Consider the following 13851-nt stretch of genomic DNA (forward strand, 5'->3'; position numbering starts at 1 on the left):
GGCCCACAGCACTCTGATATTTTAATACAGTTTAGCAAATACAGCAGGCAGAATTGTCTGAATTGTCTTTTACCAAATTAAAGAATATATTCCAAATGTCTGAACCTTTGTCATAGCTGAGTCAATTTTAATTCATAAAATGTTGCTACAGTTGCTTTAAAATGCAGTCATATTGGCTTGGATGCTTGCCAGCTACCAACCTGGAGGGTTTTTGTTACTTTGGGGCCTAATCTTGTATGACTTTTGCTCTGCCTTGTACTATTCTGTCTGTTGGATTTTCACAACAGTTCCTTACATACTCTTGACAAAGTACCAGGAGTAGTCAGCAGCCCCAGCTGTAAGAGGTGCATATCTTGCATGTTGTTTCTAGAGAATATAGATTCTTTTCACCTTCTTGAGATTATTTGGCATTGTTATATAAACATGGCCCAAATGTAAAAAAACCCCAAACAAACAAACCACAAAAGAAAACAAGACTGTCAAGTGTCTGTCAAAACATCCATTTTTTTTATGCTTATCTGACATTGAGCTAGACAGCTTCTCAGACTCTTTCATGTCAGTGCTTGCTAAGCAGTGAATGACACCACAGTGTCCATTTCTAGATCAGATTCACTGACTCAGTTTGGCAGAAGTCTGCCTTCCATTGCCACATTACAGCGTTGCCAAGCTGCCTACTAGAAGACTCTTCTCACTTCCATATTATCAACTACAAGTTAAGGTTGGTTTTTTTTCTTAATAATTTAGTCTTTTACAAGCTGGACTATTTTGGTAAATATGAGGGGAGACCTCATCACCCTCTACAACAACCTGAAGGGAAGTTGCAGAGAGCTGGGGATGGGTCTCTTTAACCAAGTAACAAGCAATACAACAAGAGGCAATGGCCTCAAGTTGCACCAGGGAAGGTTTAGACTGGATATTAGGAAGCATTTCTTTCCAGAACAGGTTGTTAGGGGTTGGAATGGGCTGCCCAGGGCAGTGATGGAGTCCCCATCCCTGGAGGTGTTCAAGAGTCAGGTTGACATAGTGCTGAGGGATATGGTGTAGTTGGGAACTGTCAGTGTTAGGTTAATGGTTGGACTTGATAATCTTCAAGATCTTTTCCAACCTAGATGATTCTGTGATAAAAAGGCATTTTCTACCCAGTTTAGGTATTTTTATTTCTTTTTCAGATAAAGGGCAGCTATGTAAAGGCCTGGATCTTTTTCCATAGAGCTGTGCTTATAATTGAGCTTTGTAGTAGGATGAATGGAAGGAAGAACATAGATCCTGATCAGCTGTATTGTGGGCTTTATAGATTCTACTTATGCAAGCTATAAGGAATTCTGAACACTGTTGCAAGTACAAGCTTCAGAGGTTATACAAAGGAAACCATACATTGCCCACTTAACTGTTAAAACCCTGGCAGGGCTCTGTAACACTACCTGCATAAGTCAACACAAGACACAACACTGGGCTTTGAGATGAACTTCCATATACCTAAATAACCAAAGGGCAAGAACAGCCCTTAGAATAAGGCTATTTGCAGGTAAATTAGATACAACTAAAAAACCTAGATATAGCCATTATACTTGAAATGTCAGATGCAACAACTGCAGGATCACTGTATCCTTGAAGACATTGGAAGGTATGGTTAAGGTTTGCCTCCAGAGAACATCTGTATGGAGCTGCCTGTATGTGGACAAGGTGACTAAGTTTCTATTGTACTCAGTGGAGCAGGCTGAATAGCTACTGAGACTCCACAGAATGCACTGAATACAGCTCCACCACCTGCAATAGGAACTTCAACACTCAGCATGCAGGCACACACACAGGTATCCAAGTTTAGGTTGCCTTAAGATAAAGCTGGTAAGGTACCTGCCCACAACAGTGACTGCATACACAGGAAAACACTGAGCTTTGCAAGGACATAGGAACTACTTCCAGAGCAGAGCTGTACTAATGCAGCACGTTGTACAGATTAATACACCTTCGTAAGAGTAATAAATCCCTGTCAAGGACTGCTGTACTATAGCTTGGTCTTCTGTACAGCAGCCAGTTTTTGCTCAGAGAGGAATATTTACCTTTTCCCTCTCTAGAAAAGGCTGCTATTAGGGAAGCACCATTCATCCTCTCCCAGCTGCCTAAAACTGGGAACACTAATTACCATTAGCCATTTTAATCAACTTGCATATAATCCATAAAATCCTGGAAAACGGTATTTGTGTATTAATTACCCCAGCTGTTGAGCAACCACAGTGGGCAAGGCAGTACTAGGATGGGCAACAGGGAGATCTACAGAATTAATGACTATAGGCTTGCAACAATTCCAACAAAGACCAGAGTCATAGCAGGCTGTCTCATTTCATTAATACACAGAACCTTTGAATGAAACTGGGCTTAATGCATGGTTGCGTGCCAGCTCATGAAGCGATTTCCTGTTAACATCAATGATTTCCCTGGTTTTTATTAGGTGTTCTTCCTGTCTTTCAGCATCATGTGAGTTACCTAACTGGATTAATTCTGCAATTAAAATGTGAGGCAATATATCAAATGCTACCTTCAAGTACAGACACAGGATATTAAAATTGAGTAGTTTGTTCATGATACTATATAGAAATAGTTTGGCATTGGCAAGTTGTATTAAATAGAATTTCTTAGCTAGGAAATCTAATAGAAAGTCTAGAAATGAAGGATAGATCTTCTGTTCAAAGAAGGATCCATCATGATGATAGCAAAGAGCCTGCTGCTGAAAACATCCCCTGCAATCAGTACAAGCAATTAGACTAGCAACCCTAAGAACAGGTGCACACTTTGTTGGTTTTTCACCTTCTCCCCCCCTCAATGTAGAATCAGATGAAATATATAGGGAGAGCCACATACATGGAAGGTTTCTTTCACTGAAACAACAGAGCACATATAATTGACATGGGTTGTGCTTCAGCATTCACATGGATGGGATGCCAAATAAAAGGACCAGAACTCAAATTGGTTTGTCCATTTAAAGGATACATTACTTACAAGACTTGGTCTATTTGTTCTTCCCCCTCCCCTTTGCTTCCAATGGTAAGAGCAACTCAGGAGCTTTTTCCAAGTTTTGGTCTTTACAAGACAGCACTTAAAATTCAGGCATCAGTAACATTTAATACCTAGCTGGTTAGGACAGGAGAAAAGTAGAGAAAAACTGTGTTTCCTCCACCGCATGGGTATTTGATAATAGAACATTTACATTGTGTTTAACTTTAAACTGCAGACTGTAATTGACACCATATTTTAAAAGACTAATCTAAAAGAAATAGCTCCTTAATCAAGATTTGGTAAATCAGGCTAACGCTAAACTGAAAAATATTCTAGCACTGCATTTGCATAGATTGCATTTGACAACACACTCCTGACAAAGGGACAATATCTACTTGTTTGCACAGCAATTAAATATGCTGTAGCTGTTGAATAAATAATTTAATCCAGAACACATTAGCAAGCTTTTTACCTGCACAAATACTTCAGTGCTAGGAAAGGCATTAATACATCCTGCATTTGCTGCTTAACAAAAAGCAAAACAAGGAGGAGCAAAGATCCTGAAACTAGGCACTTGGCAATGGAGGACTTCCAAACAAAAAGAGTGAAAAAGGACAACACAGTTAACCTAGCATGAGAAACCACGAATGCATTCATTCTAAAGCCCACTTCATTTTAAGCACATTTGTTTTAACACAGGACCATATACACAATGAAGTACCTTACCTCCTTAACTTTTATACTTAAGCCTCTGAACATAATAGAAAACAGCATCTACCAAACAGTGTGTGGGGAATGCCATCATACATGAAGCACCTCTCTGCAGGATACAGACACTTTGGACTTGCTCGTTTTGGTAAGTTAAAGCTAGTTTGTTCATTGTACATATATCAAGATAATGACATCAAGCTGCAGTGTGCCATCTGGCCAACTGGAAGAAAGCTACTTTTACTACCCACAGGATCTGCTTCAGTCTAAGCATCTCAAAATTAAAGATGTGGCATTTTGGCCAGATCTTCCAACTCCAGAGACTTCATTTCTATTTGTACATTACAGAACAACAATCAGGAGCTGCACAAGTTTCTTACATAGGATCAGGCATACCAACGCTGGCATCCCAAAACACCGTGGTGCTAGCTCTGTTCTGGACTGCTGTGCAGCAGCATTGATTACACTGTTCAGCAGTTTGGGGTCATAATGGTCACTAGTGCAAATCAGATGGCACATTTATTGGCAGTAATGGAACCAGATGGACTGTCTGCATCAGGGAGCTTAGGACACTGCAGGTGGTTTGAACCAGAAACCTGAATTATCTATCTATGCCAGGTAATCTCATTACAAATATGCCTCCGCACTGAGGAAGAACAGAGCAGCCTAGCCATTCTGCAGAGCTCTTATCAGAAATAGTTGCCAGGGATCCTCTCACTCCAGATTTGTTCTAAGTGCAGGGACCTGAGTTTAGAAGTCTAATTATAAACATTTCACAATGAGACTATGCTCCTTGCTGCACGTGTTACATATTTAGAGAGTCTGCTACATGCAAAACCTTGCCCTGCAATGAGGAAATAAGTAGAAAAATATTTTATTAAGTTCTGTACTCACCAAGTCACACATAAGTCAATGAAGAATATGGAAGTTATCACAACAGTAGTTGTAAAATATGGACAAAAGCAAATATAATGCACAAACCATTTTGAACACAAGGGAACAGTTAACAGCCTTAAGTTGGAAACATGAACTAAGATAAGATCTCCCACTCTTACCTAGTATAACTGTTAAACAGTTCTGTGGACATTCATCTAGAACAATTGGTAAGATTTAAGATTTGAAGGTGAACTTGAAGGCTTGTATTGACTGTCAAGATTCAGCCACCCTTCTGGGCTAAGCCATGTATTTGCAGCTATGAAATCCTTATTTGGAGAAGTAATCACAGCATCCCCCCTACACATAAAGTAGCAGTACTTTCTGCAGTGCAACAAGTGGTGTAGACAATGCAACCAGAACATGTCCTCTGCCTGTGGCAGAGCTGCTTCTATTTAGTTTACCATCTATTCATTTTTTATGCCACTTTAATCTGCAGATAAGAACTTTAGATTTTTTGAAATGTTGTACTGCCCTATATAGAGTATAGCCCACAATTTAATAATCTCAAATTATGCCGCTTTATCTGCAGCACTGTCCCTGAGGGTAATCACAAGGTGATGGGAACTGAGACATGCAGAGTGATATTGACAGAAAGATCTGAGCTTTGCTGCCAGGCAGGGCAGCACCAACATGCCTGAGGCAGGGGCATTTAAGACCTCTGAAGTCCAATTCTCAGTCTGTTTCCATTTATACTTTGCTTTGTTTGGCCATCCAGTCTATTCATAACAGAGACTACACAACAGAACACATTCTAGAAATACACACAAGCTTCAGCTCTAGCAGAATTGCTATCACATTCTGTATCAATCCAATACACATGGATTTCTGCATAATTGATAATTTTATTGGAATCTGTTAGATGTTTGTTCAGATCACCTGTTCAGCAGGCAGTTATGTTGCTTCTGTTCACTGCATACATACTGAGCAAGTCTCCAAGCAATACATAAATATTTTGTCTGACCCCATACATACATCTTTACTACAAAACAGCTTTTCCTCAATAAAAGTCGTATCCATGGGACCAATGTTCATTTCTTCTAGCTACGACTTGTACCAAATCCATATCAACAATCATAGGTTAAATACATCAATACACATAATAGAGCTTTAACAGTAAAAAAGAAAGTTAAACACTGCAACAGCTTAGATATATACTGCATCTGAATGTTAGAACGTAAAGTGTATTGACCTAGCTAATGACAGTCACCAAAATACAACATACAGAAGCAATGTCAACAGCCAGTACTTGTCTAAGCATCTGAGAGTTCCTCTTTTCCTTCAAATAAAGAAGGGTTGTGCACATCTTGAATGCGAACTTAGGTATCATTAACCTTACAGCAACACTGATCCTGATATGTAAGGCTAGGTAAAGAAAAACATATTAAAGCTGCAGGCCACTAAGTACACATAGCATTTGTGAGTTTGAGGAGTCAATGTTTACTATAGCACAGGTTCATTGTTCATACTAAGTGTACCCTATGTAACAGTAGCACTAATTTGCAACAGTTGTGTTTAGTAGCAAATGCCACATTACACAACCAAATAAGTAAGGTGTTTGAAGTGTTAATTAGCTATGATGAAGGCTAGGGAGGCATTTTAACTGAAACACCTCGGTAAAGCGAAATAAGCTGACCTATCATTGTTCTCTGGAACACAGGAATCAAGTTAGAGGTGCTGTCTCAGCCATCAAGGGCTGGTATTTCAGCCAGGATTTGAGTTTTTAACTTAACGGCAGGTTAAAATAAATCCGTATACAATGCAACATACCTAAAATAGATGCACTGATGACCAATAAATTAGATGTCAGTCCCTACTCTTTACAGTTACAAGCCCAACAACTTTAGGCACACAAGCTAGAGCCAATCTTTTAAGTTCAAATTCAGCCATTATAAGCCAGAAAGATCCATTTCAGAGATTGCTCTGGGATAGAATTCTGGACTGGAAGAACATGCATACACCACCTGTCCAGAAATACAGAGCTGCTAATAATGAAGTTCCTAGAAAAAGCCTTTAAACATACACATGCATGCCAGTTTCCCAGCTAAAAACACTATTTACAAGCCACACTTCAATTTTTTTTTTGTATAGTTTAACCTGACTTACAAATATGAGTGCAAGACATCCAATATGTGACCATTTGAAATAGCCAAAGTGAAAATGAGTGCAAATTACAAAGCCACAAAGAGGTTAGCAATGATTGCCTGATCTTTTCAGGTGAAAATTTATTTACCAGATAAGTAACACCAGACAGGGGTGGAGCTCATGAAGGACATGACCTTTAGGAAAGCCAAAAGTCTTGACCAACAATGTTGACTTTGCAAAAAGTTTCTTCATACTGCAAACTCAAGTCCTCCACAAAGTTACCTGGTACCTTACTGCATGTTGTAATGTATTATTGCCCTACAAGTTGTGCAGAAACCCACAGCCAAGAAGCTATTAATGCACAAGAAGTTACCGTGCATAAGATACAACTAAGCTGTAATAGAATCTCAGATATTGATTATGGCTTAGACCTGCATTGAAAGTCAACACTTAAATATCCTTAAGTGAATGACACTGTCTATATGAAAGCAAGACAACTTTGTTACACTGAAGACTTACTTGGTTAAAGTGACCTTCTGCTTAGAAGAAACAGTAGACAATATATTCACAAATAACCATATCTACTTCGCAAGAATTAGCCCTGTAAGAATTCAGCAGTACTCCTTTTTACCCATCTTTTAAGATAATGTGTAGATAGTTGCAGATATTTATGATCAGGCTTTGTTACTTGAACAGCCAGATCTTTGATAGTTAATTCTTTAACCTCCTTCCCTCCCTCCAAGTCTGCCAAATTCAAGACATTGTTCTAGCAGCATTCACAAAATCAATAGTGCAAAGTCATTACAAAAACCTCTTTTCCCAAGCTGTGACATCCTCTTCAAGTTTGTATTAAGTCAACAGCACTTCCCATGTATTTAGAGCACCATGGGAAGGCAGAACAACAGATGTGCTGAATCTAGCAAGCAACCAATTTGTTTGCCAAGGATTTTTTTGGGGTTTTATTGTTGGGTGGTTTTATTTATTTGCTGCTCATACTGGCCATTGTTACAACTTTGGTAACTAGTTCACTACATTAAATTCACAGTTCCTCATTTTGACATGCACCTATAACATGCGAGTTGAACTGCACCACGATGATTGTAATGTCATCTCTATACATTCGAGCCAGCTCTTCTGGAAGACTCAGCATCTTGGACAGTCGCTCATGATCCACAGTGCCAAACTCATTGTTACCCACTGCATGACGTATTAGGTGAGTTGCTGCATTCTGATCTTCGAATACTGAAGAGATTCTTGCTCTCCGTTCTGTTAACAGACCATGCATCTGTCCCAGAGTTACCTTATAGCCACCAACAGCTATTGGCTGTTGATGGTGAACACCAGTGAGGTACTCCCCTACAATTCTAGCCACATCTTGCCTGTGCATTGTCTCCCACAGCCCATCTGTGGCCAAAACCAGGAACTTATCCTGCGGCCGTAATTTGTGATATATGACTTCTGGCTCAGCTGTGAGGTATGGGGGAGTGTGATAGTTTGGAGGAATAAACTTTGTATATTCATTGTCATTCAGCTGATCTGGGCCTGATTCTACTACTCTCTTCTGTAGTTCAATACTCCATTTAAACTTCACATCACCAAAAGCTCTGAAAGGCATCAGGAGACCTAAGAGACGATCTTGTTTTACAAGACTTTTCTCTTCAGACTTTGGATGCTCCATTTTCACACGTTCCACTTCATGTTCATTTTGTGCATTGTGGTCATAGGACAGATTAACTGCAGACCAAGATCCATCTTCTTCCTGAACCCCAAGCATTGCCCTACTGTCACCTGTGTTTGCTATGTGCAAATCAACACCATCCACATGGGCCACACAGGCAGTTGCACCAGAAAATGCTACTCGCAGTACTAGGTAGTTAAGAAAAGAATTTGGATCTCCTACTTGAGCTTCCAAAGAAATATCATTATCAAGCCTCTTAAAAGCATTAATTAAAGCTTCTTTCACATCAGTAGTCTCTCCACTGTTGAGATCAATCAGCTCCTGCCAGTAAGTTCTCAGACTATTGAAGTAAAGCTTGGAAGCTTCTTTGCTAAAATAATCATTGGGATGCTTGTGCCACTGTAAAATGGGCAACAGAGCTCTGCCACTTTCCACAGCATTTTCTATTTCAAGTAAAGTCTCATGAGGTAACAAAGAGACAGCAATGTAGTAAAACAGTCTTTCACTGACAGCTTGAGCACAAGCACAGCCTGCGTGGCCATCAAACACACCCAGAAGCATCCCTCTTGTCTGTAAGCAAGTGGCAGCACTCCTCCGGTCTTCTATAGGAGCATTAGCAGGCAATTGGTTGCTATCGAAGCCGAGAACAGAACTTACATTTTTACCGTCAAATTCTGGGACTTTGAAACTGTATTCATTTGCCTTCAGAATGCTGTTGACCTGTGGAGGAGTGAGGTAAAATCTTTGTGGTGTAGAAGCATAATCCCTTGCGTGAATAAAATGATTGAAGTTCTCCTTTGGCCTACAAAGTGCTGCAAATTTCTTCTGAGGTGCATATCTGAAGTGACTGTGAGCAAAATGAGATGATAAACAACACAGATGTTTATGGTGGCAGTAACACACAGTACTGCATATTCTGCTAATCTCACAGTTACGAATCAATGGAAAGAGATGAGCTGGTGCTGGCATGGCATCAGACAACAATGGTAGTCTGGAGCTTCGGACTGGAATTGCTGAAAGACAAGAGAACAACTATGCTTAGGGGAACAGCTAAGAAATTTTCCCAGAAATTTGTGTTTACAAAAAAAGGACATTTACAGCCCCTAAAAGTTGCTTATTATATGGAGTTCATAGCTTCACAGGTCTTGAGAAAAGGCACTAAGAGGTGCTTGTTTATAGACACTACCTTGGGCTACAACAAAAAAGCTATACATATTTTAGTTCAGCAAAGGTATTTTAGCTCTTATGCCCACTCAGATAACAGACAGGAAATGAAAACATCATCCAGACAGACAATGAAACTTCAGACAGAACTTAAGACAACAGTTAGCATGAAGCACACTACAGTATTGCCACCTTTTACAAGACTTTTATGGAGATGTGTTTTCCTGCTTATTTCCTAACAGGCAGAGCTAGATGTGGCACATAGGGAGGACAGCACAAATCCTTCTATAAGGCTGAAGAGATAAAGCATGTAACAGTAAGATTCAAGAAACAACTTTGAAATTATGTACAACTGGGCTTAAAATGAAGATGGCTTAGATGCTAAAAGCAAGCAGTAGGACCGCAGATATTCTTTAGGCAATCACAAGTGAGTAGCAGGTTTTGTTTCTTCTCCCTCCTTTCACATGCAAAACTTGAAACTTGTGTGACACCATGGCATATGTATATGAAATAGCCACAGTAGCCTATGCAGCAATTTCCTAGCTTATCAGATAAAAATACAAGAGGTAGAAAGCAGATGCATCTCTCCTACTAGCATCTTATCTACCCCAGTAAATTTTAGGATTATAAATTGCTTTAAAAAGCTACTCAGTTGAAGGACTACATGCAAGCTGTGTTTGCTTCCTTGACTAGAACAGAGCCCTGCACAATAGTCTAAAGCTAGTTCAGTGTTAAGATAAGCTATTAAGTTTAGCATCCAAGGAAAGTTTCTACTTTTTGCACATCTAAACGTTTTTCTTAGAATTTTTAATTCTTCTGTAGAAAGATTATTCAGACATACTCTTCCTTGTCTCCATTTACATACCAAATCACAACATTAGTGTGAATGTCTCAAATTCCTTGTTCACTATGCCTCATTATCAGCAAGTCTTTTACAATGTCATACTTGAGAAAAGAATTCCATAGTGGAAAAAGCTGAACTGTGCCTTGTGTGAAGTACACACAAATAAGGGGAATTCAGTTCTCTTTCCAACTTTTATAACATTTCATCATAAAAGCTTCCTCTTAGAGAGACCATTATAAATTATCTTGTACAAAACTTACTGCAGTCATAAGTACTAGTCTATCAGCACCACTGCATCTCTGATTTAATTAGTCTACTGAAAACCTGGATACTGCTGTGTTGTGCAAGATGCTTCGGTCACCAAATTTTTTTTAGGTAAGCAAGCATATCAGCGTTTCAAATAGACACAACCCCTATAAAATACACAGTAAGCCCTAATACTCAATCTAAAGGATCATGCAACATAGAAGGAATTGCATTCTGCTATCACCCTATCCTGTAAGCTTTCCATGGCTTATGCCACAGCATTCTGATCACCCAGACCAGCTGAGAAGTATCTGGAAATACATGAAGCTTTACCCCATTCTCTGTGTTGCAAGAGAAGGAAGCAAGTCACATTCTTCCCTCCAAGCTTGCTTGTTCTCCTTAAGTAACCAGGCCTGGAGCTCATTTCTGTTACAAGATACGTAAGTGCTGAAAGCAAAGTAGAACTCATATTTCTAACTCTCCACAGGCTTCCTTGTATTAATGAGTATCTGTCAGTCTTGACTTATACTGGCAAAAATTTTTGTCCATTGACCTCTCCCAGATCTCCCACTGACAGCTATGAAGACTGAATTGGCCATTTTTCTGTTGTTCAGCTACAAGGAGGAGCTCTGGTTGTAGCCCTGGGGACCACCGCCAGCTGGCCAAACATTCAGCAGCAGTATATTGGCTCAAACTTCCAAATCCATACTAAAGTTACATTGGCCATTTGCTTCCCAGAAAGTCTATCTCTCCAGCCCAGGCTCCACATGCATACAGCATGACAGAAGTAAACTGCAACTCCAAATAGAGGTTTTAAAATCTATTCACTGCCTTTTAATTGTGAAGGAGCTATTTTGGTAACAGTTATATATATTTCTTCATATGACATTTAAAAGCACCAATTTTGCTTACAGAATGGGAACCTCAAAGTTCTACAGGAGTGTCTGGTCCTCAGATTCGGTGCTGGCTTCCTGTTAGACTCCGACTGAACCAAGTTCTGGATTGCTAATTATTTGTGTGCTGACCCATCCATGGTGCCACAACTGTTCTGACAGTTTCACTGTTGATCCATGATGAAGCAAAAATACAAATGTACTGCTGCTACAATGGCTCTGCAGTGCCACCAGAGGATATTTTGCTGATTTTTAATCATTAGTTTATAAAATATTACATGAAATCTAAGAGGAAGTAGTAAGTTGTCCTCAAATTTTCCACAGCCTGTATCATTTACAGTAGATCCATGCCAGCTTAAGAAATCAGGCTGTTTCACATATCAGATTTAATAAATCCTAGTTGATGAGAAATTCCAAGCTTGCCTACCTGAAATGAAATCACCCTAAGTTTCTTCCATTTATCCCCACAATATGGGCACCCCAAATATAACCAAACACTCCAACTAGCCCTTAAATAATTACTTTGATGCCAAATTCATTATGGTTGATCAAGATATGGCAGAGAAAAGAGATTATGTAGAAAATTTGCAATCCAATCAAGATTTGTCAAGAGATTAGAAACGAGTCAGTATTAAATACCTCTCCAAGTCCAGAAGAGGGTATAAATGCTACCTTTCAGGCTGTAATTATAGTATGGCCAATAATGAGTCAGATGGTCAATTTGTAGTGCTATACTGATAAAACAGAAAAGATATTACCCCTTCCTTTAATAAAGGTTTATTATAACTGTATTATTAAGGCCGACTGATGCCACACTGACAGGTTCCTCCAAAAAAACCTGCCTTAACTGTGCCAATGACACCCATGGCTTCCGATAAAAACACTTACCCCAGGTGCCTTTCAGACACTCGACAGACCTGAATGTATTAGCCTGTTAGAGAGGATGGGGAGGCAGGGAGGAGGAACAAGAAACATTCAACACAAGCAGAATCGTTAATCCTTCCCTCCGGCCAGGTTTTAGCCCTCGGCCAGAGCCCAGCCTGGCAGTCCCTTCCCCGGGTCCCATCCGACCCCCGAGCCCAGCGCTCCAGCGAGTACCGGTGCGAGATACATACCGATCCGCCTGGGCCCAGGACACACACACATTCTCCTGTCACAACAAGAAGCCGCCAACATCCACAAAGCAGAAGCCCGGGGGGCGGGGGAGAAGCAAGGCAGAGAGTTTGTTAGAGAAGACGGAGAGCTCCGACACGAACTGGGGGGACGCCAGGAGAAGGAGACACGCACACACGCACGCAGCCCGCCTGCGATGGGAGCGGGCCAGCCCCGCAGCGCCGCGCCCAGAGCAGCCCGCGGAGAGCTCGGCAGCCCGCGCCCACACCCGCTGCCCCGCCGGGCGCCGAGCCCCCCGCCCGCCTGCTCCACTCTCCCTTCCGGCAGAGCCGAGGCGCCGCTCCCGCCCGCAGGGCCCGCCCGCCCGCCGGCACTGGGCGTCGCCGCGGCCAAGACCGCTACCCCCTCAGGCTCCGCGCGGCCCCGACACGGCCGCCCCCCCCCAGCCCCCAGCCGCCCGCCTCCACAGCACGACCACCCCCCCCTCCCTCCGCCCCGGGCCGCGCGGGCACAGACCTGGCCCCTTCCCGGACGGCTCGGCCCGGCCCGGCCCCGCGGGCGGAACAGAGAAGCGGCTCCAGGGACCGAGGGAAACTGACCGGCCCGAGACGTCCCCGCGCACCCGCCGCTCCCGGCCCCCCGCAGCCTCCACAACCGCCTCCGGCCCGCGGCCGCCGCGCTGCGCGGCGCCTTATAAAGGCCCTGGGGCGCGCGGCGCGCCGCCCATTGGCTGCCGGGGAGGGCAAGGAGGGCACGTGACACGGAGGCTCGACGGCGGGGAAGAAGAGGCGGGGGGCGCGGTGCGCGCGCACTGCGCAGGGGCGGGAAGGCGCGAACGCGGTGGCGGCGACGCGCCCCCTCCCCCCTTCCCCTCCGTTGTGCGTGAGGGGACACCCCGCCGCCCCTCAGCCCCCATCGCCGCGGGAGCGGGACGAAGCTGCCCCGCCGTGAGGGAACCGCCGGGGGGAGGGCGAGCCCCGCCGCGCTCGGAGGGCGGGCGGCGATGCGCTCCCTCCTTGCGGCACCCCGCGTCCGGCCGCCCTCCTTGCATCACCTCCTTCACTTACTCCTCCTCACCCGGGGACTGAGGCAGAGGTGAGGGCAGCCGTACCTGCCGCTGGCAGCTCCGCCCGGGCGCTACGCGGGTGTTACAGGTGATGACCCTCCATTTGTGGATAAAAACCGGCCAGGCG

The 13851-nt window shown here is 42.8% G+C and overlaps 1 protein-coding gene across 5 annotated transcripts; it reads right to left on the reverse strand.

The window, feature by feature from the left end:
- Nucleotides 1-4546: 4546 nt before the first annotated feature.
- On the reverse strand, nucleotides 4547-13385 carry PDP1 (pyruvate dehydrogenase phosphatase catalytic subunit 1). Of its 5 annotated transcripts, XM_074898724.1 has the most exons (4): nucleotides 13175-13317; nucleotides 12661-12695; nucleotides 12434-12476; nucleotides 4547-9411 (listed from the first exon to the last, which is right to left on the reverse strand). In XM_074898724.1, exon 4 carries the CDS (start codon nucleotides 9365-9367, stop codon nucleotides 7760-7762), a length of 1608 nt encoding a protein of 535 aa, XP_074754825.1. In that variant the 5' UTR covers nucleotides 9368-9411; nucleotides 12434-12476; nucleotides 12661-12695; nucleotides 13175-13317; the 3' UTR covers nucleotides 4547-7759. The 5 variants fall into 5 exon arrangements, with proteins under 5 accessions (XP_074754825.1, XP_074754823.1, XP_074754822.1 ...); XM_074898722.1 differs by lacking the exon at nucleotides 12434-12476 and having other exon boundaries at nucleotides 13258-13317; XM_074898721.1 differs by lacking the exon at nucleotides 12434-12476.
- Between the last annotated feature and the right edge of the window lie 466 nt (nucleotides 13386-13851).

The sequence above is a fragment of the Athene noctua genome, chromosome 2 (assembly GCF_965140245.1).
Source record: "Athene noctua chromosome 2, bAthNoc1.hap1.1, whole genome shotgun sequence".
NCBI classification, from domain to species: domain Eukaryota; kingdom Metazoa; phylum Chordata; class Aves; order Strigiformes; family Strigidae; genus Athene; species Athene noctua.

Coding starts and splice junctions, on each gene's coding strand:
- PDP1 (XM_074898722.1), bottom strand. CDS start 12,691: ATGTGTGTGTGTCCTGGGCCCAGGCGGATCG. Junction 9,412..12,660: donor TCCTGGGCCCAGGCGGATCG/GTATGTATCTCG, acceptor CTTGTCTTTCAG/CAATTCCAGTCCGAAGCTCC.